The sequence below is a fragment of the Dipodomys merriami genome, unplaced genomic scaffold, assembly GCF_024711535.1.
Source record: "Dipodomys merriami isolate MVZ:Mamm:240054 unplaced genomic scaffold, mDipMer1.0.p SCAF_49, whole genome shotgun sequence".
Taxonomy (NCBI): domain Eukaryota; kingdom Metazoa; phylum Chordata; class Mammalia; order Rodentia; family Heteromyidae; genus Dipodomys; species Dipodomys merriami.
The window spans coordinates 10,170,779-10,197,383 of NW_027206057.1; the positions used below are offsets into that span (position 1 = coordinate 10,170,779).

General features: G+C 38.9%; 2 protein-coding genes and 1 pseudogene across 4 annotated transcripts in view; 2 read left to right on the forward strand and 1 right to left on the reverse strand.

Moving 5' to 3' along the window:
• The window catches only part of Hycc2 (hyccin PI4KA lipid kinase complex subunit 2), a 58,872-nt gene extending 42,576 nt beyond the window's left edge, over positions 1 to 16,296 (reverse strand). For 2 of the 3 annotated variants that reach the window (XM_069995794.1, XM_069995792.1), the window contains exons 1-3: positions 16,227 to 16,296; positions 6,072 to 6,169; positions 114 to 193 (exon numbers count right to left, since the gene is read on the reverse strand). In XM_069995794.1, the coding sequence (XP_069851895.1) occupies positions 114 to 164 (51 nt within the window). In that variant the 5' untranslated portion in view covers positions 165 to 193; positions 6,072 to 6,169; positions 16,227 to 16,296. Of the gene's footprint in view, positions 1 to 113; positions 194 to 6,071; positions 6,170 to 16,034; positions 16,171 to 16,226 lie in introns of those variants that run through there. The other variant, XM_069995793.1, reaches the window with a different exon arrangement.
• Positions 1,341 to 2,054, forward strand: LOC138809284 (endoplasmic reticulum resident protein 29 pseudogene; annotated as a pseudogene).
• A 282-nt stretch (positions 16,297 to 16,578) lies between the features above and the next one.
• Ndufb3 (NADH:ubiquinone oxidoreductase subunit B3) lies at positions 16,579 to 22,957 on the forward strand. Its single transcript, XM_069995796.1, has 3 exons — positions 16,579 to 16,684; positions 20,539 to 20,674; positions 22,693 to 22,957. Exons 2-3 carry the CDS (start codon positions 20,541 to 20,543, stop codon positions 22,844 to 22,846), a joined length of 288 nt encoding a protein of 95 aa, XP_069851897.1. The 5' UTR covers positions 16,579 to 16,684; positions 20,539 to 20,540; the 3' UTR covers positions 22,847 to 22,957.
• Positions 22,958 to 26,605: the final 3,648 nt, after the last annotated feature.

Sequence of the window (26,605 nt, forward strand, 5' to 3'; positions counted from 1 at the left end):
ACTTCTCATATTAAGCCATTTCCATTTCATAGTCTACTTGTTATGTATACGTAGAACAGTCACTGAATTGTCACCATACAGAACCATTTATTATTATCCCCAATCCAATTTACCTTGAATTCTGATAACCATTCTTCCACAACACCGCGTTCAGATCCCAGCATCTTTTTTAGCTTCTAGTCTTCTTTTATCTCTAAAATAAAATTGAACCTCAAGATAGCATAAAATCCTACCAAAGGGGTATAATATAAACCCTTCACTAAAAGAAACTAATCTAGTTCATAATTTACATAGAGACTTGTTTTTAAATTTTGAAGCACAATTAGAACAAAAATTTCCAGAAATAAGCTTAATTTTTAATGTTACATTCGAAACTTATTCTAATGATTTGATACAGACCCACTTCAAAGTGCCAAAGAAAATGTCTTTAGTGAAATAGAATTGTACATTATGCAAGTTGAATGCATACATTTTACATCACAGAACAAATTATGTGACAGATTATAAATGACAAAGAGCACAAGGCCCTGAGTTCAAACCCCAGAACAAACATATACATACACACTCACACTCACACACACATACACACACACACACACAAAGCACTATTTGAAGTGCTATATAAGCAAATACAAAAATGAGTTAAGCTATGCCACTTTATTCAAACTGAATCTGCTATCTGAAATTTCAAATTTTTTCTGCTCTTAAGATACAGATATAGGCCAGGCATCAGTGGCTCACACCTGTAATCCTAGCTATTCAGGAGGCTGAGCTCTGAGGATTGCAGTTCAAAGCCAGCCAGGGCAAGAAAGTCCGTGAGACTCTTATCTCCAATAAACCACTCAGAAAACCAGAAGTGGTGATGTGGCTCAAGTGGTAGAGTGCTGGCCTTGAGCTGAAGAGCTGAGGGATAGCACCCAGGCCTAGAGGTCAAGCCCACAACCAACAACAACAAAAAAAAGATACAGATATATTTCTTCAAATAAATTGCAAGATAAAAGAAATAATGAGAAAATTCAAATTGAAAGATAAAAAAGACTATATATACTATATTATACTATGTATACTATACATACTATTATTTATACATACATAAATACATATCAAGGCTAAGTGTGGTGGTTTGCATCAGTAATGTAAGCACTTAAGAGGCTGAGGCAGTTTGAGGTAAGCCTGAGTTACATAATGAGCTGGAGGTCAACTTTGGCTACATACCAAGACCCTGTCTAAAAAAAAACACACACACACAAAGTGTGTGTGTGTGTGTGTGTGTGTGTGTGTGTGTGTGTGTGTGTATGTGTGTGTGTGTGTGTGTATGTGTGTGTGTGTGTTTTCCAGCCATGACCCACAACGCCCTTCTCTCCCCACTGCATCCCCTCCTCTTGGGACTCCTACAACTCTTTCCTCCGCAGGGCAGCAACGGCCTGCACACCAACGGCGCCCTTCCCCTGGACACGATCACTTTCTATAAGGTCATTCCCAAAAGCAAGTTCGTCTTGGTGAACTTCGAAGCAGGATGAGTTCAAGTGCCTGGCTGAAAACTCGGCCTCCAGTGATGATCTCTTGGTGGCAGAGGTGGGGATCTCAGATTATGGTGACAAACTGAACTTGGAGCTGAGTGAGAAATACAAGCTAGACAAGGAGAGCTACCCAGTTTTCTACCAGGATGGGGACTTTGAAAACTCAGTCCCCTTTTAGCGCTGGCTAAAAGGTATGCCCGGTTGCCTGCCTGTGTGCAATACCCTAGCGGGAGAGTTCATCGGGGCCTCCAGCATGGAGGCTCGCCAGGCCCTCTTGAAACAGGGGCAGGACAACCTCTCAAGTGTGAAGGAGACCGAGAAGAAGTGGGCTGAGCAGTATCTAAAAATCATGGGGAAGGTGTTAGACCAAGGTGAGGACTTCCAGCGTCTGAGATGACCCGGATTACCAAGCTGATTGAGAAGAACAAGATGAGTAACGGGAAAAAGGAAGAGCTCCAGAAGAGCTTAAACATCCTGACTGCCTTTCAGAAGAAGGGGGCTGAGAAGGATGAGCTGTGGGTTTGCTGGGGATAGGGAGGGGAGAGTTCCCTGTTGGCCTTGAGACCTATGTGGGATGGAAGGGGGGAGGAGGGTAAAGGGGAGAGGAGTTGGAAAAGGTGTTATTAAACCTGAGCCCTGAGTGATTCTGGACATTAACCATGCTTGGGCATCTCTCAAGCCCATTTGGGGAGAGCTGATGGCTCTCTTTTTTTTTGTTTGTTTGTTATTGTTCTTTTGCCCATCATGGGGCCAGAATTCTGGACTTGGGCACTGTCCCTCAGCTCTTCAGCTCAAGGCTAGCACTTGAGCCACAGCGCCACTTCCGGCTTTTTCTGCTTATGTGGTGCTGAGGAATCGAACCCAGGGCCTCATGCATGCAAAGCAAGCACTCTACCACTGAGCCACCTTCCCAACCCAAAAGAAACTCTTATACATTGTTGGGTTTGTAAACTAGTACAACCACTATGAAAATTAGTATAGTAATTCTTCAAAAAACTAAAAACAGACCTATTTTATGATCCTACCAAACCACAACTAGGCATGTATTAAGAGCATAAATCAATATACAAGAAAGGTATCTGCATACCTATGTTTATTTTAGTGCTATTCACAGTAACAGGATGGTGGAATCAGCTGCAAGGCCCAACAAGAGATGAATAGATAAAATAGATATAATATATACCATGGCATATTGTTGTCACAAATAAAAATAAAATCATGCCACTTACAGAAAAACAGATAGAGGGGCTGGGAAGGTGGCTCAGAGGTAAAGTGCTTGCCTTGCATGCCAGAGGCCCTGGGTTCAATTCCTCAGCACCACATAAGCAAAAAAAAAGCAAAAAAAAAAAAAAAAAAAAGAAAAACAGATAGAATTGTAGATCATCATGCTGATATTTGGCTCAAGAAAGCTAAATATCACATATTTGACTTTCATATCATATACATATGACTATATGTAGAAGCTAGATATAAAAGAATACATATTCTCAGATAGGTGCACATGTCTATATACCTATATACATAAATTTATATACAGGGAGAGAAAATACACACATACATACATATATAGAACATGATTCTAATGATGGGACTACATAGGAGGATGAGGGAAAGAGAATAGGGGAAAAGAAAGATGGAGGGCCAATAATTTTGAAATACAATACAACTATGTATGGGAAAAAAAAAGGAATTACATGTCAGGAAGTAAACTCTGAGTACTTGTTCCCAGTTCAGAAAGCTCTCCTTTATCTACAGGGTGAGGGGTTGTGTCTCAGTTGACAGTCAGCATATATCACTTTTAGGAATGGCCAATTTATTTAGAATCAAAATGCAAGTGACAATGTAGCCTAATAGTTAAAGAGTATGGATTCTAACTCTATGATCCACAGGCTATATGTCATTGACAAAATTACTTTAACTATTCTGTGGCTTTAAATTCTTCACTTATGAAATAAGTACAAGTACCTGTGAAGGTTTTTTAAGACCGTAAATAACATATTCAAAGTCATAATATAAAGGTGATACAATATAAATCTTCCACAGATTAGTATTAAAGAAATACTAATAATACTACTATGAAAGAAATAATGGCAACACAATAATTTTTTAGACAATTAAGAAGGCACTTTTACTATAAACTGTAGATTATTCTTTCAGTTCATATTGACATAGGCACCAATTTTATGTTAGGTATTGATTAATAAGCTAAGGATACAACAATGAACAAAATAAATGATGGTGGGGCTGGGAAGGTGGCTCAGTGGTAGAGTGCTTGCATTGCATGCCAGAGGCCCTGGGTTCGATTCCTCAGCACCACATAAGCAAAAAGGAAAAAGCCAGAAGTGGCGCTGTGGCTCAAGTGGTAGAGCACTAGCCTTGAGCTGAAGAGCTGAGGGACAGCGCCCAGACCCAGAGTTCAGGTCCCACGACCGGACCCAAAAAAAAAAAAAAAAAAAAAAGCTGAGCTGGAGGTGTGATTGAAGTGGTAGAGTACTAGCTAATCAAGCAAGCCAAACAAGTTAAGACCCTGAGTTTAAAACCCAGTACTATAAAAATAATTATTTGATAAACTAACTATGTAATTATTAGGGCAACAGTACAAGGTAAGTGACTCACATCTGTAATCCCAGCTACTCAGGAGGTTGAAATGTAAGGATCGTGGTTCAAAGCCAGTCCATGCAGGAAAGTCCATGAGACTTTTCTCCAATTAACCACCAAAAGCCAGAAGTAGAGCTGTGGCTTAAGTGGTAGAGCATTAGTCTAGAGCAATAAAGCTCTAGCAATAAAGCTCCCAGGCCCTAAGTTCAAGCCCCAGGACTAGCACACACACACACACACAAAAATGTTTTAACTTTCTTAAAATTATGTAAATATTTCAAACTGTATGAAACCTACATTAAAATAAACTGTTATTATGACGACCAAATTCTTCAAGGAAATCTGAAAGCTTTTCTCTCTGATCTAGTAACTATTAGCGACGGTAGTTATTTAAATAAAATCAAACTTTACTTATTTTCCTCTCCTCTGGGAAGAAAAGAAACTAGACATATTCTATATACCAGGACTGGTAAAGAAGAGACTCAGCTAGCTTTACCTCATAAGTGAAATACCAGGGGGACTGTACCCCAAGACTTCTAGTATTATCTCTAAGTCTGAGAACCTAAAGCTTGTTATGCTAATCTATGCTGATATGGGTCTCCACAAGCATACAGAACATGTGGTCAAATACACATAGGAAATCATCCCAGCCAAGTTCATTAATCCTCAAGGAAGAGGAAATAGTAAAAGTAAAACATCTACCACACTGACTGGAATCAAACTAAATTTGAGTTCTTCACCCTGACAACCTAACACCCAAGTCTGCCAGATGCTCATCTCACTGATGGCAATTTTATGTCTTCCTGCAGTGAAAGTTTTAACTGGTATAGATGAGGCCAGCAGTGTTAGTTCACGTTTGCCTATGGCTGTTCTGGAGTCTTAATAAAAGACTTCAGTAAGATCACCTTTTCATCAACTTAAACCCTGCATGCTAGGTCTGACAGTCGCAGGACCTTGCACTGCCTTTGGGAATTTTGTTCTTTGCTCCCAGTTGGAATATGTCAATATGAGTCATTCCACAACCTTGTCTTGGCAGCCCCTTCTGAATTCCCATCAGGTGTTTTTTGTTTGTTTGTTTGTTTTTTGTTGGTCATGGGGCTTGAACTCTGGGCTAGCACTCTTCCACTTGAGCTACAGCGCCACTTCCGATTTTCTGGTGGTTTACTGGAGATAAGAGTTTCGTGGACTTTCCTACCGGTGCGGCTTTGAATCACGATCCTCAGATCTCAGCCTCCTGAGTAGCTAGGATTACAGGTGTGAGCAACTGGCGCCCAGCTCCATCAGGTGTTTTTCTGAAGATATTCCACTACAAAATTTTGCTCCTTCCCAGTCCTCTCCTTTATCTGTTTTAGCATGAGTTATCTTTTATGAAAACAGTGTACTGGCTGGGATTTATGCAGGATTTTGGGTTAAAGCCACAATGGATTTAGGAATGAGAATTTTTTTCCTTTAATTTTGTATATTTTATACAGTGATATACAGAAATATACAGTGATATACAGAAAAGAGAAACAGCTTATTTTTAAAATAAATAAAAACTACCAATTTATTTTTGTAGTTGAATGACCCATACTGCAAATGCCTAGCAGCTACATATGGCTAGAGTTTACTATATTTGACAGCACATATACATAACTATCTTCACAAAAGTTATATTGGATAGCATTGATTTACATGTAACTAGCTAATGCAATTATGTTAAATAAACTCAATAATAAAAAGTAAGTGTACAAAAGTTAAGGTAACTACAAGTATTAAAACACAAGTACTAAAAAAGGAAATGCCTTCAAAAACAGAACTCAAGGGCAATAACTAAAGTGTAAGTAATCATTTCAAGTAAAATTACATAATAAATAGCAGCTCCTTATCCAATACCATCAAAAACACTTAACAGGTCTAACCACAAGGGGAATTTATTCCTTATCCCTTAAAAAGTTAGCATCATAATTTTACCTGTTTTAAGATCAGTTTTCTAAAGGAGGCGGCGGCACGGGAATGCGGCAGAGTTCAAGTGTGGAATTCATTTGTTGAAACTTAAATGTTTTCCAGCTCTATAAAAATAAAAATGAAAAACCATAAAATGTTTAGATAATATGCTCAACAATATAATACAAAGAACTGTTTTGATGTTACATTTATAATTACAGCTCACCTAATTTTGAAAAAATTATAGAGCCTGTAATATTAGCTACTTGGGAGGCACAGATTGAAGGATTAAGGTTCAAGACTACTATCCCAGGCCAAAATAAAGTTTGTGTAACTCCAACTCAACCAGTGGTTGTTAACAGTAGAGGAGGCACAATGGCTGCACAGTGGCATATGCCTGGCCATCCTTAGGAATGTGGGGAAGCACGAGTAAAAGGATTATTGGTGAGGCTGGCCCGACATAAAGCAATACCTTACCTGGAAAAAAACCAAAGCAAAAAGGGACTGGAGGCATAGCTCAAATGATAGAGGACTCTAGTATAACACCTAGTACCACAAAACAAAAACAGCCAATTATAGATTCCAAAAATTTCTGTAATAACTATTATACTCATATATCTTTAAATACAGCAAAAATTATTTTGGAAATAGAAAATCTCAATTTTAATTCCAAACTTGCCATTAATTATCTGTGAGACCCTGGTTAAGCCACTGAAAATTATCTGGACCCTAACTTGGATAACCTACAAAGTTATATTACTTCTAGACAAAAATTCTATGCTTCTTTTTAAAATTTAGTACAGTGATCTATCTTTTCCCTTCTCCCTCATCCTTCTCATTTACACACACACACACACACACACACACACACACACACACACACACACACACACACAATTTAAAACATAAATACCTCTTATAGCTCAGTGGTACAGTACATGCTTAGCATGTTTGAGGACCCCTAGCATCATTCCTCAAAAAAATTTAATATTCATCATAAAAGAAAAGGTGGAAATGTTCTAGATTCAAAGAGTTGAGCTAATGCTTGACTGATTTTTCTCATGTTAGGTGACTTTAGCTAGACATGCTGCCTTTCAGCAAATCTAAAATTTCACGTCATCACTTAAAATTAAGCACAATTAAATTTACCTTGCTTTTTACTCACCATTTGCTTTTAGGGAGGCATATTTTCTCAAAATTGAGGGTAAATTACACAATAATTTATAACAATAACACAGGATAATAACACAGGACAGAGAGTTTCTCCAAACTGAACTACATAATGTATAAATGGAACTTTAAAATTTTTGTGTTTGAAATTTTTTCAGAATTTTAAAATATTTTTTGACCATACATGGTCAAAACTATGCATCATAAACCTGTGACTAAGGCAAGTTTACTCTGTCTTCTTGTGACTGGCTTATGTCATTTACCATAATGCCCTCAAGGTTCATTCCAGTTATAACATATTGCAGAATGTCCTTCTTTTTCAAGACTGGAGAATTTTTTTGCTTATCAATTTTTCTGTTAATAGATATATGAGTTACTTTCATGTTTTAGGTATTGTGAATTATGCTTATATGATGATACAGATTTCGTGAAGATCTTGCTCTCAATTTTTTTTTTCTTATTGAAGGCATTAGAGTTTGAACTGAGTGCCTCACTTGGCTAGCTTGCTCACAGGTAGAATTCTACCACTTGAGCCTCACCTCCATCCTTTCTTTTTGAGAGTGATTTCAGAGATAGAGTCTAGCAGACTTTTCTGCCCAGGCTGAAATCTGGGATCCTAGCTAGGATCACAGGTATAAGCCATTGGCACTTGGCTTCCATTCTTTTGCGTATATATGGATGGGACCGTAAGTTATAATCCATAACTAAAATCAGTGAAAAGAGAAAGCAAGAAACTTAACAGACAGGGATAAGTCAAGCAAGTATCTAAGTACCAATATATTTCTCCCTCTTTTTTCTTATCAAAACCATAATTATTTCTTAGAGTTAGAAAAGTTTTAATGTACTTTTTTCTCATTTTAAGTGTAATTAAGTGTATGTAAGGTAACTTATCTTTAAAATTTAAGATTTACAAATTCACAAAATAGGTAGTCAAATCTGTTTGTTTTTTGTTTTTGTTTTTTTTTGGGTCCGGTCATGTGGCCTGAATTCTGGGCTTGGGCACTGTCTCTCAGCTCTTCAGTTCAAGGCTAGCACGCTACCACTTGAGCCATAGCACCACTTCGGCTTTTTTTTTTCTGCTTATGTGGTGCTGAGGAATCGAACCCAGGGCCTCATGCACGCAAGGCAAGTGCTCTACCACTGAGCCACCTTCTCAGCCCCTGTTTATGTTTTTTACAATATTGTGCTTGTTTTCTAATAAATGCCTTCTCTATTCCAAGGTGTTAACAAACTCAACCTATGTTTTCTTCTTAAGCTGTTTCATTATTATAGATCTTCCTTCTTTCCTTCTTACCTCACTCCATCCTCTCTTTCCTTCCTTCCTTTTGTTTGTTTTTTTTTTTTTTTTTGGTATCATGCTTCTTGAACACAGGAACTTGCACTGTCACTTAGCTTCCTTGTTCACAGTTGACACTATTCCACTTGAGCCATGCCTCTAGCTGGGAATTCTGCTGGTTAATGGGAGGCTCTTGCAGACTTTTCTGCCCAGGCTGGCTTTGAACTGCGATCTTCCAGGTCTCAGCCTCTTGGGTAGCTAGGATTATAGGTATGAGCCCCCAGCACCTGGCTTATAGGTCTCATTTTTATTACTGTGTGTTTGTGTGTGAGGGGGGGGGAGTGAGCAAGGGAGTGAGACAGAAAGTGAGGGGGGTTATCAGTATTGAGGTTTGAACTCAGGGCCTGTGTTCTAACTTGTCTTTTGTGTTCAAGGCTGGTATTCTACTACTTAAGCTACACTTCTACATTCGCTTTTTGCTGGTTAACTGAAGATAAGAGTCTCACTGAGTTTTCTACCCAAGCTGGCTTTAAACTGTGATCCTTGTATCTCAGCTTTCAGAGTAGTTATGATTACAGACATGCGCCACCAGCGCCCAAACTATTAGTGAATAATTTTATAACATATACTATATATTAGCACGATTTTAAGCATTTTACGTAATCCACTCACCTAGTAACACTATATAATGGATACTGTTATAATCCCAAGTTTGTAAGCACTGAGAGGTTAAACCATTTGTCCAAGATAAAGTCAAGCCAGTGTCAAGCTAGAGTACAAGTTTTTATTGAGGGGGATAGGGCTTCTTATGCAGCCTAGGCCAGACTTGAACTTTAAATACTTCTGCTTCTCAAGTAGTACTGAGATTATGGCATGTACCACCATGCCTAGAAACACTAAAAGAACTCTGAGTAGTAACCTACAGAATATCACACTTACACTGAGAACATATTATTTGGCCCAGTCAGCAGTTATTGTAGTAAAAGGTACATATATGCTACAGTGTAGAACTACAAAAAATTTAAGAAGCCTTCCACTCTAATGTCATTTTTAAGGGTCCTGTGGTCTGTGCTAGGCTGAAAATGAAGGATAAGTTGTTGTAGCTTAGTCAATCACCAACAATTGGAAAGAAGCATGGTATCTGGTGGGCCTGTTTTAACTTTGAAAATAAAATAAGCTATATTTTAATGTGTGGCTCTGCCCCGTTTCCTGAATAAACCATAAAGTGGTCAGCTGAAATAGTGTCCTGGATAAGAAAAAGCATTCTCAAATACTAACAGTACAAAATATGCTAAGATCTGAGAATTAGGAAATAGAAAACTCAGTAGTAGCAATTTCCAATTGTCTCTGTTACTAATACCTTCTGTTCTCAGAAACCTGTTAGTAAGTAAACTCATTAGTTCTCTTAATAAACTATAACTTCTCTAGACAAGGGTGTATATCTTGTGTTAGTAGTATTTAACAGGACCTAGTACACTGCACTTAATTCATGCGTATTGAATAAAGCAAGAGCTGGGCTGTAGCAGCAGACACAGCATAGAAAACATGGTATAGAATGGCAAAGATAACTAGTTCCCTTCCAACACAAATCCTCACTCCAGCTCCACTTTATATGCTTAGCTAAAGCCATCTGATTTTTACTTGCATCTACGTAAAACACATGAGTACTAAATTCTGGTCACTGAGACCAGAAAAGTACAACATGGGAATTCTAAAAAGGCTTCTTAAAAGATGACAATGTAGGCTAGGCACTGATGGCTTACGCCTGTAATCCTACTCAAGAGGCTAAGATAAGAGGATCATCGTTCAAAGCCAGCCTGGGCAGGAAAGCTCATGGGACTCTCATCTTCAATTAACTACCAAAATGCCAGAAGTGGAGCTGTGACTCAGTGTGGTAGAGTGCTATCCTTGAACACAAAGGTTCAGGGACAGGATCCAGGCCCTGAGTTCAAGCTCCAATGCTGACCCAAAAAAAAAAAAAAAAAAAGGATGGCAATGTACTACCCTGTAGCATGCATGTAACTGAACTGTTTTTCATCCTTAAGGAAAATGGAAAATAGCTGTTCTTCCTGTGGCTTGTCCTAAAGAGCTGCATTTTAAAAAAAAATCTGATGTTACAGACTACAAATGCAAAGTTTCAATGTCTTTACTAAAAGATCCGTTGGCAATTCAGCAATTCCACTCCTGGGTAGAGAACCAAAGAAAAGAATCCAGAAAAAGAAGAAGGAAAGAGGAAGAAGAGCAAGAAGAGCAAGAAGAGCAAGAAGAAGAAAGAGGAGGAGGAGGAGGAGGAGGAAGGAAGGAAGGAAGGAAGGAAGGAAGGAAGGAAGGAAGGAAGGAAGGAAGGAAGGAAGGAAGGAAGGAAGGAAGGAATCCAGTAAGAAGAAACAGTTGCACTTCATGTTTATTGCTCTATTTACATGAGACAGGAAATAAAAGCAACCCAAGAATCTAAATACTGATGAATGAGTAAAGAAAACAATGTTGAGTTTTACTGATAAAAATGAAATCCTGTTATTTGTAACAAAATCGATGAACCTGAAGGGCATTATATTAAGTGACATGAGACACAAAAAGACAAATACTGAGTGAACGTATGTATTCATATGTGGAATCTAAAATAGTTGATTTCTGATAATCTTGAAAGATATGACCCTAATCAAGAAGCACTGTTCATAAACTGCTTTGTTAAATGGCAATCCTTTGTACAACTAATTAATGATAATAAAAATTAATTAAATCATTGATCTCATGCAAGTGTAGTTAGTAGTTAGTAACGTAGAAGACTGGTTGACAGAGGTTGGGGAAAGCAGGAGGGAGGCATGGAGAAAGCTTAGATAACTAAGTTTCAATTTCACAGGCATAAAATACTGGCATTCTATTGCCTATAATGATTTCAAAAAAGGGTTTGTTTTTTTAAAAAAAAAACGGTTTAAATGTTCTCACCACACACACAAAAAAGAATGTTTCAGAAGATTGAATAAATTTGATATATTTTTTGGAGTTCAGTGGTATACTAGTCCAAAGTGACTACTTGTAACCCATGCTTCGCAACAATATCAGTAAGTATTGGCATTTACCACATTTTCTGACTGCTATGGTAGCCGTTTCATAATTCTATAAGTAATCAGTCTAATATATTACATGTTTGGGTTTTTACTTCTTTTCTCCAAAGTCTTCTCATTAATTATTACTCATACTTCATTCTATGGCAGCCAAATCACCAAAAAGAAAACTTAAAATTCATGAGGATGAGCCATGAGTTTCTTCATTTTTTTTTTTACTGGTATTGGGGCTTGAACTCAAGGCCTAGGTACTGTCCCTGCTCCTCTTTGTGCTTAAGGCTAGCACTCTACCACTTGAGCCACAACACTATTTCCCGTTTTTTCTGAGTAATTTATTGGAGATAAGAGTCTTAGGGACTTTCCTGCCTGGGCTGGCTTTGAATCTTGATCCTCAGATTTCAGCCTCCTGAGCGGTTAGGATTCCCAGCAAGCCATGCATTTCTAAACCCATGTCAGGGTCAACACATTTGCAATTCAGGTTTTAGTAATATTATTGAGTTAATGCTTATGTAAATATTAGTGGATAAATTGCTTACATAAATACTAGTGGATATATTTATACACTATTTTAAAAAGATCTTTAATCGAGAACACTTTCAAATTCTTATTCTCAGTTTTAATTCTAGAAAAAGAAGGTTTTCCAAAACATCAAGAGAAAGATTATGAGTAAATATCTCTGCAAATGAGTTAGCTATGATCTAAATTGTGAAAGAAAAGTAGCTTACTTTACAGAAAGCAGTTAAGGGCCAAGTAAAACTTAATCCAAACCAAAACATTCAGCACAATTTTTATTTCTGGCAACTTCAGTTCCTGGCTAGAAAAGGTGTCTTAGCTATGACATTAAATGGTGACAATTTATTGAGATATAAAATATTGGTACATTTGGCAGCGCTTTCTCTTAAGCTAAAACTACTGTTATTGGTTCATGCCACAAGTGCCATAGCCTTGAATTAAATCAATCATTCTAAAGTGAAAGTCAGAGGTGAACCAAATGACCAAGATTTTTTTTTCCAAATACAGCTGACTCCTTCATATTCTTATCACCAAGATTATAAAAAAGATGTGTAGGTAACATAATAGATGTATGAGCACCTTTAAAATAAACAACTCAATTATTTTGAAATAATCTCGCTTGTCTCTGCTTTCACCAAGAATTTTCAAATTAGGTCTCTCTCTCTCTCTCTCTCTCTCTCTCTCTCTCTCTCTCTCTCTCTCTCTCTCTCTCTCTCTCTCTCTCTCTCACACACACACACACACACACACACACACACACACACACACACACACATATACCAAACACTGTATTAATAGCAAGTATATAAGAAAAAGAGCTATAAAGTGACAAAAGCTCATTAGAAGGCTATGGAGGCAAAGAGCTGTATTAACAAGAGCTATAAACCAGCTTTAGACTTTAGGTAGATAGTTAGGTGTATGTAATCATCTTTAGACTTTAGGTGTGTGTGTGTCTGTCTGTTGGTCTGTCTTTAGCGGTGTTTGTGTGTGTTTTGTGATTTGCAATAGAGGGGACTGAACTCAGGGCCTTGTATTTGCTAGCCAGGTGTCCTTGAGCCATATCCTCAGCCTAGCATTCAGAGATTATTTTATGCCAACTACCCCCAACTACACTATATTGGGCGGGGCGGGGGGGGGGTGTTGAACTCAAGGCCCCATGCTCTCAGCATTTTCACTCAAAGCTGGTGTTCTACCACTTGGAACACAGCCCCATTTCCTACATTTTAGACACTGACAAGTGTTCAGCTTACTACCCGTGAAAAGAACATGGCCTACTAACCAGACAAACTGTAAATTTAAGCAAATGGAGGGGGAGGGAAAACTTTAAAAGCCAGACAATGAATGATAAAAATTATGTTCTAGCATTAAAAACACAGTAACAAAGTACTATTTTGCGTAATTGATAAACCTGGTTCAAGACTTCTATTTATATCTTAGTACTTTATTTTTCATTATGTAGCACTTGATTTATCTCTGGTAAGCTGAATCAGATATTAATCATGCTAGAACTTAAGAAATTACTATATGATACCAAAACTGAGCAAGGAATGATGGAACATGGTTGCAATTCCAGCTACTCAGGAGGCAGAGACAAGAGGATCAGGAGTTAAGAGGTCAGACTCTACTTCACAAAACAAAACGACTAGGGACATAGCTCAAGTAGGAATAACTGCCTTATAAGCACTGAGATTCAATCCTTATTACTGAGTGGAAAGAGGAGCCAAAATTGTGTGATTAATAAAACTAAATAAACAAATCCACAGTGCAATACAGAGTTAGATTAAAAAATAAACTTTCAAGATCCAGTTATAAAGCAAATAATTATACCTCTTTACAACCATTTTTTTTTGTTGTTGTTGGTCATGGGGTCTGAACTCTGGGCCTGGGCACCATCACCATCCCTCAGCTCTTCAGCTCAAGGCTAGCACTCTACCACTTGCGCCTCATCACCACTTCTGGCTTTTTCTGCTTATGTGGTGCTGAGGAATTGAACCCAGGGCCACATGCATGCAAGACAAGCACTCTACCACTGAGCCACCTTCCCAGCCCTGTTTTTATGTCTTACATATAGCTCTAGGAGAAGATTCCTAGAATTTATAATCAATCATTACATTACTGTTGCATGGTAATTTGGACTAGTATTTTGGACTAGTATCTTAAACTACTTGGTAATTTCCCACTCCAAGCTCAATTTATGGCATTCTACAATGACACCTACTGGCTATTGGAAACTATCCATTCTTTCTCTAAGACAGCTCAAGTAGGCTGATTACATAAACACACACACACACACACACACACACACACACACACACACACACACACACACACACACACACACACACTCCCACATCATATTGCAAAAAGACAAAGATGTGTTCACTAGTATTCAAAACACTATAGAACTTCACTTAAAACAGAAAGGTAAGTTTTCTTTGTGACTGAGACAGCATTATTCTTTTTTTTTTTTGGTGGTGGTGGTGGTGGTCGGTAGTGGGGCCTGAATTCTGGGCCTGCGCGCTGTCCCTCAGCTCTTCAGCTAAATGCAAGCACTCTACCACTTGAGCCGCTTCCGGCTTTTTTTGCTTATATGGTGCTGAGGAATCGAACCCAGGGCCTCATGCATGCACTGAGCCACCTTCCCAGCTCAGCATTATTCTTCTAATAGATTCATTTTAAATATTTCATTAAAACATCTCATTACTCTGAACACCTCAGAACACATTCTAGTTATCCCTTAATAATATTTTGAGAAGAAAAAAACTGAAATTTTGATATAGCTTTATATTTACCAATAATAATAGAAAAAAATCACCTTTAGAAGTTTTCAGACAATACCAAAACAAGTTCAGTAAACATTACACATGCTAGTCCTAAATTTGACCTTTTCTTCTAAGTTTTAAAGACAACATTTCAAACAGTTTACTTGTTAACAATTTACAATGCTTATTTTAAAAATCGTTTTCTAGTCTTTTCAGATGGAATGAACTATAAAAGTGTCCTTCCAAGACATATGCTGACTAGACCTGCTATGCTAATTCACCATTTCATTGTGCAAACAAAAAAGTATAAGGGTGTTTTGTTAAATAATTTATCTGTAAATGCATTTTTACCTAAGTCCAGGAGATTCAAAGCACATACATTATTTTCAAAGCCCATACTTTTTTAACCTCAAAAATACTCAGCTTTTTAGACTTCCAGAGCAAACTACTTAAAAGTTAATTATCCACCCCCCTTCATTATTCAGACTTCTACCTTATTTTCACAGTCCCTAATGCAATATCTCAGAGGTTGGGGGGGGGACCGGCAGCAGAATCGGGGGGGGGGGGTGCGTCAACTAACGAATGTTCCGATGTGCTCTCCATCTTTCTGAAGGTTAAAAAATTTAATATGTGATATCAGATTTGATTGTCAAAACAAATAAATTCGTGAACTACGAAACATGACTCTGATCACGTTCATCTCAAACTCATAGCGTATCTCTCAGACCCAAGTCCATATTTGGGATCAGCTCTTCGTGACTATTCCATCCCTCACGCTACCAACCCTTCACCTACAAAGCCTGTCAGGGTAGAAAGCGCATCAGATGAACCAAGGAAAAAGTGTTCCGACAAGGTGAACAGGCTGCAAGACATCTTCCAAGGGGGTCAACCTAGTTGTGCCAACGATTACATAATGTACAGCTAGGTACCGTTTCCAGGATCTAGCCACCAGTGAGAATAAATGTTTAAAAAATCCTACTCGCACCGCCCTCCTGGCCTCACGCCCCGGGAAATAAACCCCGAGGAGCAATGCCTAGGATTTCGCTCAGGTGTCTGCAACGCCGCGTCCTTTCCGTGCAAGGAATTCCTTCAACCCTCACTAACCAGCGTCTGGCTCCCGCCCGGCGCCGCCCGCGGCCGGCGCCACCGCAGCCCCCACCCCCGACGCCGGCCCCCACGTCGCCCGGCGAGCCTCGGACCCCACCCGCTCCAGCTGCCGCCTTCCACTCACGACCCTCGCAGGCTGCCGCCGGGTGTACGAGGTTCCGGAACCAGTCACGGCTCTGGCCACCGCCTTCCCAGGCCACCCCCGCCGCAGTGCTCACAGCCCGAGACGAGGGGCGAAAAAGCCCTCGTTCAGCCCTGGGCGGCCCCCAGACACGGCGCCGCCGCGTACCTGTCACCCGGCTGTCTCTGGCTCCCACCGCCACCGCCTCCCGCAGCCGCTGGCCAACTGCAGCACAACAACACGCTCGCTCATTGGCTGAGACCGCGCTCTCAATAACAGCCTCCTCTAATGGGTGCGCCGTGCCCTTGGCCCGCCCCTCGGTGTACTGCCTAAAGATTCCGTCTTCGAAGAACGAACATGCCTTCGCCACTCCTCCCCCCCCGCAGTGTCTCTGAACGCTGTCAGTTCTAGGGAGCACTTGTGTGGTTTTAAATATATATCGATAGATTCCCAGTCTCCTTCATGTTATGCAGTCTGGCCCAGACATCTACGACCCAAATCCGGAACGTTAAACGTCTCCTTGGCTTTTATTCAGGCGAAGTGCTCCAGGTGGTAACTTCCGTTTCCGGTTGGCTCCGGCTGGAAGGTTGAATATTGCGTGTCCTGAGAGGTCAGGTTGCTGTCAGGTAAATTACGGAGTTGGCGGGAGATTTCTGGGGTAGGATTAAAAAGTGGAGTCTATGATGTGGAAAATGGGGAAAAGAGAGAGGAAAAGAAAAACGGGAGGGGTCGCCCAAGGAAGGAAGGAAGTCGAGGAAGTAACTCGAAAGAGCTGTCTTTCAGTACCGGGGTAGGAAGGGAAAGCTGGATGCTGTGGGAATGTATTACTGTGGTTGTTAAACCACCCAGCCATCTCCTCTTCGTCCCATGGTCTTTGGTTTACATTTGAATCGAATTGAGGAAAAAACAACAACCCTCAAACCTTAAACGCATAAAAAGCAATTATTGCAATATATGCCTCGCTATTTCTATAGCTTAATGTAAGAGTTTTCTAGTATAAATGTTTATGCTATCACATGAAGGGGAAAAGAACAGGCTACAAAATCCATTGCATATATGCAAGGTCAGAGACTAAGCATTAAATATTATATTACAGTTCACTTGTTTTCCTCCCATCTTGTTATACTAGTAATCGATTTTTATGAAGGAGTTTGATATATATATATATATATATATATAAAAGATAGATAGTAAGTTCACAACAGATGTTTTTGTTTTTCGTAACCCCATACTTTTTATTTTTTTGAACTGTTTTTCTTGCTGTTCTTATTTAAACAGCTCTGAAAGTTGTTATGTCCTCAGCAGAATATAACTCATTTTTCCTAATGTTTTACTATCGAGGATACATAACATGCATAAAACAAAACAATATTCTGAAGAATCACAAGTAGGCAAACATTCCTGTAACCACCTCTCAGGTCAGGTAATAAAGCAGCTAATCATTTAGAACATACATTCACAGTAGAGAAGATCCTTCAAACATGAAATTGTAATCGACCAAAAAAAAAAAAAAAAGAATGAAATTGGTCAGAAAAACTGGAGGGAATTACTGCAGAGTGTTTTCTGTCCTTCCAAAGAATCACAGGGCATGAACACGCATACAATACAATATTGTAATTTTAGTGATACAAAATTTCAGTGAGGTGAGGGAATATGTTTAGGTATTAAAAAGGCTCCTTAAAAAGACAATAATTAAGTTTTGTTGAAAATACTGCCTTAAGAGCTCTAATATTTCAATGCAGTCAGTATTGTTATTAAAACAACTTCATATTTCCATATGGTCTTCAAAATTGATGTGCCTTACATTTATAGAATATCTGTTTATACGCTAGTTGTGTAAGTACATACACTTGATTTTGCTTATATTTCAAAGCTGGCCACAGGCATGCATTTCTATGACTCCCAAGACTTGAGATGCTAAGACAGGAGGATTTTGAGTTTTAAACCAGTTTAAGCTACATAAGACTGTCTCAAACAAACAAACAAAAAAGTCAATTTGTATACCCAAATAGTTTCAACTTTAATAGTTTCAACTATGTTCTAGTAACTGATTTAAGAATCTACTTTGAATCCAGGGGGGCTCACACCTGTAATCCTAGCTACTAAGGAGGCTAATATGTGAGGATCACGGTTCAAAGCCAGCCTGGCAGGAAAGTCTGTGAGACTCTTTATTTCCAATAAACCACCAGAAAACCAGAAGTGGTGCTGTGGCTCAAGTGGTAGAGCACTAGCCTTGAGCTGAAGAGCTGAGGGACAGAGTCCAGGCCCAGAGTTCAAGCCCCACGACTGACAAAAACAAAACAAAAGAATCCACTTTGAAGCTGAATTTAAAATTCCATTTTACCCAGTTACATACCACATTTTAAATGTGTGTTAGTGACTGTTAAATTAGACAATGAAGATTTAAAGTATATAACCTTATGAATCCTGACCATAAGTTATTTGAATGTCTAACTTTTCTAGGTCACACAATTTTTCAGAGTGATTGTGCTCAGTCACATTTTCGATACCTGGGTGTGAAAATGGAAGGTACACCACAATGTGTTTTCCCCAATTCTCACAATTTCACCACATAGATTTTAACCTTATATGAAGAAGACTTAACTACACATTGAAGTTCAGAGAAAGTGATTTTCTTGGGATTTTATAGTTGTATTAGTGAACAAAACAGAATTCCAAACTCCCGTCAAGTGGTCAGAGTATTATTGTTAATTTATTATTACTTATTTATGACTATTCTGAAATAGAAATAATTTTTGTGTGTTTTGTTTTTGACACTGGTTTTGCTGTTATGCCCAGGCTGGTCTTGAACTCGTGAGAACTACCAACATGTGCCACTTCATCCAATTTTTTGTTCTTTATACTTAAGAAAATCCTATAGAAGGTCCCTTTCTGAAATAATTAGGTAGACAGGAAAACTGATTTTATTAAAAGAAATAGGAATATAGGAGGAATAGAACTAGGAATATGTATACTTTCAGGTTTTCTTTTCAAAGTGTAAATCCAAATTACTTAATATTTTGAAAAAATACTTATTGTAGCTTTGATGGTGTCTGCATTTTATCCCAAGGTTTTAATTTTTACTTTCAAAATTATGAAAATTTTGACTTGCCATCTTATACTTTACTACACATGTAGCAGTCTGCTAGGGTTAATATTATAGAATTAACATTTGCCAAAATGGTTTTTTTTGGTGGGTTGAATGTATGGCTCCAGTGGTAAAATGCTTACCTATCAAGTTCAAATCCCAGTATCACCAAAATAGGGGGGAAGGTGTTATTTTGAAAACATACTATGAAGAACACAGCCATTACAATTTTTTTCAGTTGTGAGTCTTGAACTCTCGGCCTGAGCTCTGTCCCTGTGCTCTTTTACTCAAGGCTAGAGCTCCACCACATTGAGCCACAGCACCAAGCCCAATTTTCTGGTGATTAACTGGAAACAAGGGTCTCGTGGACTTTCCTTTCCCAGGCTGGCTTTGAACCATGATCATGAGATCTCAGCCTCCTGAGTAGCTAGGATTATAGGCATGAGCCAGCAGCACCCAGTTGCCATTCTCAATATGTAGTAAGAGCCTTAGTTTGGTTATTATATAGTAAAGTCATTCTAGAATCTTGTGCGTGTGCGCGCGCGCGCGCGCGCGCGCGCGTGTGTGTGTGAATGTGTGTGTGTGAATGTGTGTGTGTGCGCGCGCGTGTGCACGTGCGTGTGCCAGTCCTGGGGCTTGAACTCAGGGCCTGGACACTCTCCCTTAGCTGCTTGAACACTGGACCTCAACGCTGTGCCTCAGCTCCTCAGCTCAAGGTGTTGCTCTACCACTTGAGCTACAGCCCTACTTCTGGCTTTTCTGAGTAGTTTATTGGAGATAAGAGTCTTACAGATTTTTCTGCTCTGGCTGGCTTCATACCACAATCTTCAGATCTCAGCCCCCTGAGTAGCTAGGATTACAGGGGTTTGCCATTGGTGCTCAGCTTCATTGTAGAATCTTAGTGCCATAATTTTTATGCATATTATTACTTTATGTATATATGTATGTATGGGTGTATGTATGTATATTTTTTTGAGACAAGAGCTAGGTTGCCCAGGCTAATCTGGAATGCTTGGGCTCAAGTGATCATCTTGGGGATCAGGTACCTCCATACCTGGTTTTCTTTGATATTATTCACTTTACCAAATAACAATAAAGCAATGGACTAAATAAGTCTTCCAAGTTGTATTATAATTTTAGCTTGTGTTGGTGGTTATCTGTGAAAAATTATCTTTGTTTATCTTATGTTTTTGTTATCTTATGTTTTGTATATATATATATTGCCTAATTCTGAACATATGCCAGTTATATAATTAACATTTTTATAAAATATTTTCACTCTTTTTCAAATATATCTTTAAAAAAAATAGTTCATGTAAAATGCAAATGTTAAATTTTCCTTTTGGCTATCTACAACCTGATTTTCTTCCTTATATTACTCTTTTGCTATAGAAATGGGCCCTGGACATGGACATGGACATAGTAAAGTTGAACTTCCAGATTATAGACAGTGGAAAATAGAAGGGACACCATTAGAAGCTATTCAGAAGAATCTGGCTCTACAAGGACTAAGGGATCCATGGGCCCGGTAAGATGATTAAGTAGTTTAGATAGAATTGAGCTTGGAGAACTAATATCTGGGTTCCTTTTCAGCATATTTTCCTTAAAGAACCATAAAAAGTCTGTATGCCAGTGGCTAACACCTGTAATTCTAGCTACTGAGGAAGCCAACATCTGAGTTCAAAACCAGCCTGGGTGGCAAACTCTGTGAGACTCTTATATTCAATAAACCACTCAGAAAACCAGAAGTGGTGCAGTGGCTCAAGTGTTAGAGCGCCAGCCTTTAGCTGAAGAGCTGAGGCACAGCATTGAGGCCCAGAGTTCAAGCCCCATGACCAACAAAAAAAGAGTCTCACAGATTTCGTGCCTGCACTGGCTTTGAACTGCTATTCTCAGCTCTCAGCCTCCGGAGTAGCTAGGATTATAGGTGTGAGCCACAAATACCTGGCCTGTTTTAAGATTTTCATAGATATTCTTTGTTTTTTTGGTCGGTCGTGGGGCTTGAACTTTGGGCCTGAGCGCTGTCCCTCAGCTCTTCAGCTCAAGGCTAGCACGCTACCACTTGAGCTACAGCGCCACTTCCAGTTTTCTGGTGGTTTACTGGAGATAAGAGTTTCACAGACTTTCTTGCCCGGGCTGGCTTTGAACTGCGATCCTCAGATCTCAGCCTCCTGAGTAGCTAGGATTACAGGCATGAGCCACCGGCACCCGGCTTCATAGATATTCTTAAGCAAAATGAAGTATTTCTGTTCTGTTCTACTCAGGTTTTTTTGTGTTTTTGTTACTGCTCTTGTTGTTTAAAGGAACAGAGTCTTGTAATATTGTCTAGGCTGGACTCATATTCCTGGTCCTAAACAATTCTCCTAGCTCAGCCTCCTGAGTATCTGGAACTAGAGGGACTACTCTAATATTATACTCTACTCTTGTTATTATTAATAAATGATTGTGGAATTTTGTCAGTTCCTTTTTCTGTACTGAAGTGCTTTTTGTTTCCTGTTAATATAGTGAATTACTTTTATTGACTTTCAAATATCAAATCAGTCACACACAAAACAGTATGTGTGTATATATTGCTAGATTCAGTTTTTCTCAAATTTTGTTAGGAGTATTTGCATCCATGTTCATGAGGCATGTAGTTTTCTTATAACATCTTTGTATGGTTTAGTATCTAAATTATTTTCTAATAAGGCATATTTTTAGTGTTAAATGATTTTTGCCTTTTACAACATGATTATTTTTTTTTTCACTGACTTAACTATTATCTGTGGAAGAGAACTTTTTTTTTCCCCTGTAGGTCTCTGACTTCTTTTAACTCAGACATACCCTATAATCAGGTTACTCGGGAGAATGTTTGCCACAACAGGAAATTAGTCTTCTGAAGTTCAAGTTTCTATAATGGAAAAGCTGTGATCCTCTTGAATAGTAATATTTTAATGTCAAATGTTAACACCCTCTCAAGTGCCAAAATATATTTTGCATGTTTGATCTTTATAGCACTATAAGTTAGATAATAATCACTAGGAGAAGAAGCAGACCCTTAGAAGTTATGAATTTTCCCCAGCCTAAAAGGTTATGATTAGCAGAGCAAAGATTAATGTCTAGTTCTTTTAAGTTTATCTTTCCATTTCAATGGTGTTTGAATTAGCTGCTTGGCTGGACTATGAGATCAAAGTGAGCTGATCCATTTGAGAATTCTATAAAATCATGAGTAGAATAACAATGAAATCTAAAATCATCAACTTTTTAAAAAATTAAATATTCTTGAGGATTGGAGGTATGGCTAGAATGATAGAGTGTCTGCCTATAAATATAAGACTCTGAATTCAAACTCCATACCAACAAAAAAATGTATATATATGTATGTATGTATACGTATGTATACATGAAACTTATCTTTTGCCACATGAAGTTTCCTATTGTGATCTACTTAGATTATCTTGCCAAATGGTACATTTAAGTGTTTTAGATAGGTGAAAGTTAAATTTGTTTTACTCAATGAATGTACATGAATTGTGTGTAATTATCCTTTCTTTCCTTTTTTTCTAGCAACGAAGCTTGGAGATACATGGGTGGCTTTGCAAACAACTATTCCTTTCTTGGTGTAATGTTTAAAGGTTTCAAGTGGGGATTTGCTGCATTTGTGATAGCAGCAGGGGCTGAATATGTGTTTGAATCTCAGGATAACAACAAGGGCCACTAAAAATAGTACATGGAAGTATCTTATGACTTCATAACTCTCATAAAAATATTTCCTCACTGTAGCCTACTTGTCTCTGTAATAGTTCCTTAATAAAGTAGTAAAAACATGCAAGTCTTTTATAATTCTTTTTTGTTTTTTGGTGGAACTCATGTTTGCATTTGGTCTGTGCTCACTAGGTAGGCATTCTACCACTGTTTTTGTAATTCTGGAAAAAAAAAAAAGGTGCTGAGAATAGGGGTACACATCTGTAATCCCAGCACTCCAGAATCTCAGGCAAAAGCATCATGAGTTTGAGGCCACCTTGAGCTACATCATGAAACCCTAACTCAGAAGAAAAAAAAGAAAAGTAGTTACTCAAGACCAGCCCAGGAAGAATAAAGTTTGTGAGACACAGTCTTAAAGTGTGTGTGTGTGTGTGTGTGTGTGTGTGTGTGTGTGTGTGTGTGTGTGTGTGTGTGTGTGTGTGTGTGTGTGTGTGTGTGTGTGTGTGTGTGTGTGTGTGTGTGTGTGTGTGTGTGTGTGTGTGTGTGTGTGTGTCCAACAGAAAGCAGGACTGGATGTGTAAAGTGGTAGAGCACTAGCCTATCAAGCTCTAGGCCCAAGTGCGTTAAGCCATCATATATTTAGCTAAATAAACAGATGTCTTCTAGCAGATTTTTAATTTGGAATTGGCCTTGCTGCCTTAGGGGAACCTAGGCCCAAGTGCGTTAAGCCATCATATATTTAGCTAAATAAACAGATGTCTTCTAGCAGATTTTTAATTTGGAATTGGCCTTGCTGCCTTAGGGGAACCTAGATTATACTACAGAACACTAGGTGCCCAGTTCTGGTTAACATCCATATGTCATGTTCATTTGTCTTTATTATGCTATTGGCTATTCTTCCCTGCGTCCTCATTGTTCCCATGTTGCAAAAAGCTTAATTTTTTTTGGTCTCTTTTTTTTTTTTATTGTGAAAATACCATACAGAGGGGTTACAATTACATGGGCACTGTAATGAGTACATTTCTTATCAAGCATTGTTGCCTCCTCCTTTGTTTCCCTTTACCATCCCTTCCCATCTCGTACCCCCGCTCCTCCCTTTCCCACCCTATCCCTCTATTTCTTCTCTTTTCCTTTTATAAGTCAATTGTGGGGCTTGAACTCAGGGCATGTTCACTGTCCCTGAGCTTTTTTTTCAAGGCGAGCACACTACCTTTTTTTTGTTGTTGTTCCTGTTGAACTCTGGGCCTGCGTGCTGAGCCACAGCACCACTTCCAGTTTTCTGGTGGTTAGGGATAAGAATCTCCTGGGCTTTCCTGCCCTAGCTGGCTTCTAACTATGTTACTCAGATCTCAGCCTTCTGAGTAGTTAAGATTATAGGCATGAACCACTAGCGCCTGACCCTTTTAACAACAAATGACATTCTCCTTGTATAGTAAACAGGCACTCTACCCTTTAAGACATGTCCCCAGTCCTTTATTGTTTTAATTATTTTATAGGGTCTCACATTTTTGCCCAGGGCCAGCTGCTGGCCACATCTTTCTATTTGTTCATCCTATCTGTAGTGTTTGTCTGAAATTCCAAGCACACACTACTATCGTCAGCTTATTTTTCTGAGATAGACTCACTAACTTTAGCCTGGCTTGGTCTATAACCTCAATCCTCCCAATCTCCCTCCCATGTAGCTGGGATTTTAGGGGTGAGCCACCTCACCGGCCAACTGTTAAATTGTAATTAAATCTAAAGAATTGAAACTCATTGAGGAGAGCTATTTCTTGCCTCAAAAATAAAACCAATTGAAACTCGGTGATTTTTTTTTTTTTTTTTTTTTTTTGGTCAGTTATGGGGCTTGAACTGTGGGCTTGGATGCTGTCCCTGTGCTCTTCAGCTCAAGGCAAGGGTTCTACTGCTTGAGCCACAGTGCCACTTCCAGTTTTCTAGTGGTTTATTGGAGATAAGTCTCATGGACTTTCCTGCCCTGGCTGGCTTTGAACTGTGATCCTCAGATCTCAGCTTCCAGAGTAGCTAGGATTACAGGCGTGAGCCGCCAGTGCCTGGCTTTAGGGTGATTTTGTGTGTGTGTATGTGTGTGTGAGTTTGTTATTTATAAATGTAAACTTGAGTAATCCTAAATAAATTAGATAGGAATTCAGTAGTAAACTGGCAGCAGTAAGTGGAATGTGGGGAAATGGAATCATTAAAAAAATTTCAGTGCAGCTCTCGCTGCTCTATTCTAGCTCTTTCTGCTCTCTCTCTGCTCTCTCTGCTCTTTTCTAGCTCTTTCCTCTCTCTTTCCTCTCTTTCCCAGCTCTCATTCCCAGGCCTTTCCCAGCCACGTGGAGTACCAACCTTGCCTGGTCCCAGCAGGTCTACTGAATAAACCTACCCCTTACCTGAAAAAAAAAATATTTTTTTTCAGTGCAAAGAAGATAATCATTTTAAAGGAACAAAGAGCCCTGAGACTGACAGAAATAACAAGAGGAAAAGTTAAACTCAACAATTAGATTAAATGTAAGTGGGCTAGACTTCAAACCATTCCAATGAAAAGCTATGTGCTAGGCACAGTGGTGTGGACTGATAGTTCTAGCTCCTTGGAGGCTGAGGTAGGAAGATAGCAAGTAGAAGGTAAATTGGTAACAGGCCATCTCAAAAAAAAATTTTTTTTTAACTAAGAAAAGGTAAAAGTGGCCAGGCGCCAGGGACTTACACCTGTAATCCTAGATACTCAGGAGGCTCATATCTGAGGATCACGGTTCAAAGCCAGCCCGGGCAGGAAAGTCCGTGAAACTTAGCGCTGTAGCTCAAGTGGTAGAGCGCTAGCCTTGAGCTGAAGAACCTAGGGACAGCACCCAAGCCCAGAGTTCAGGACCCACAACAAACAAAAAAAAAAAAAAAAGAAAAGGTAAAAGCGAATTATACAGCTTGTGGGTGGGAACGGGAAAGAAAAACTGGGAGAGAGCAAGGAAAGGGGTGACATTGTCCAAAAAGAAATGCACTCTACCTGACACGTAATTGCAACCCCTCTGTACATCACCTTTATAATAACAATAAAAAAATTTAAGAGAAAGATATACCATACAAATAATGAATATTTAAGTAGCCATATTAGATAAAGGTAAATTTCACTGTAAAGAGCATTCTCTATGGTAGAGCCATTTCATTATTAAAGCATGGTTACTTCATTAGGAACACATAAATTAACTTTATTTATTTATTTATTTATTTATTTTTGGGTCGGGTCGTGGACCTGAACTCTGGGCCTGGGCACTGTCCCTGAGCTCTTCAGCTCAAGGCTAGCGCTCTACCACTTGAGCCACAGTGCCACTTCTGGCTTTTTTTCTTTTTGCTTATGTGGTGCTGAGGAATCAAACCCAGAGCCTCATGCATGCAAGGCAAGCGTTCTACCACTGAGCCACCTTCCCAGCCCCATAAATTAACTTTAAAATGAAGCAAACAGAAGGGAAAAACAGACATGCAACTGTAACCCCTCTGTACATCACCTTTATAATAACAATTTAAAACAATTTTACAAAAAAATGTAGTAAAACCAAATAGAGCTAAAATGAGTAATAGATAAAACAATTAGATTTGGAGACTGTAACATCCCTTTCTCAGTAAGTGAGACAGCAGAGAGCTACAGGCTCTTGAAGAACACAACCAGCTTGATGTAGTACTTACAACACTCAGAACAAAAGCAAAGCACACATTCTTTTCAACTGCATGTAACACATTGACAACAACTGACTATATTCTGGGCCATAAATCATGGCTCAATAGA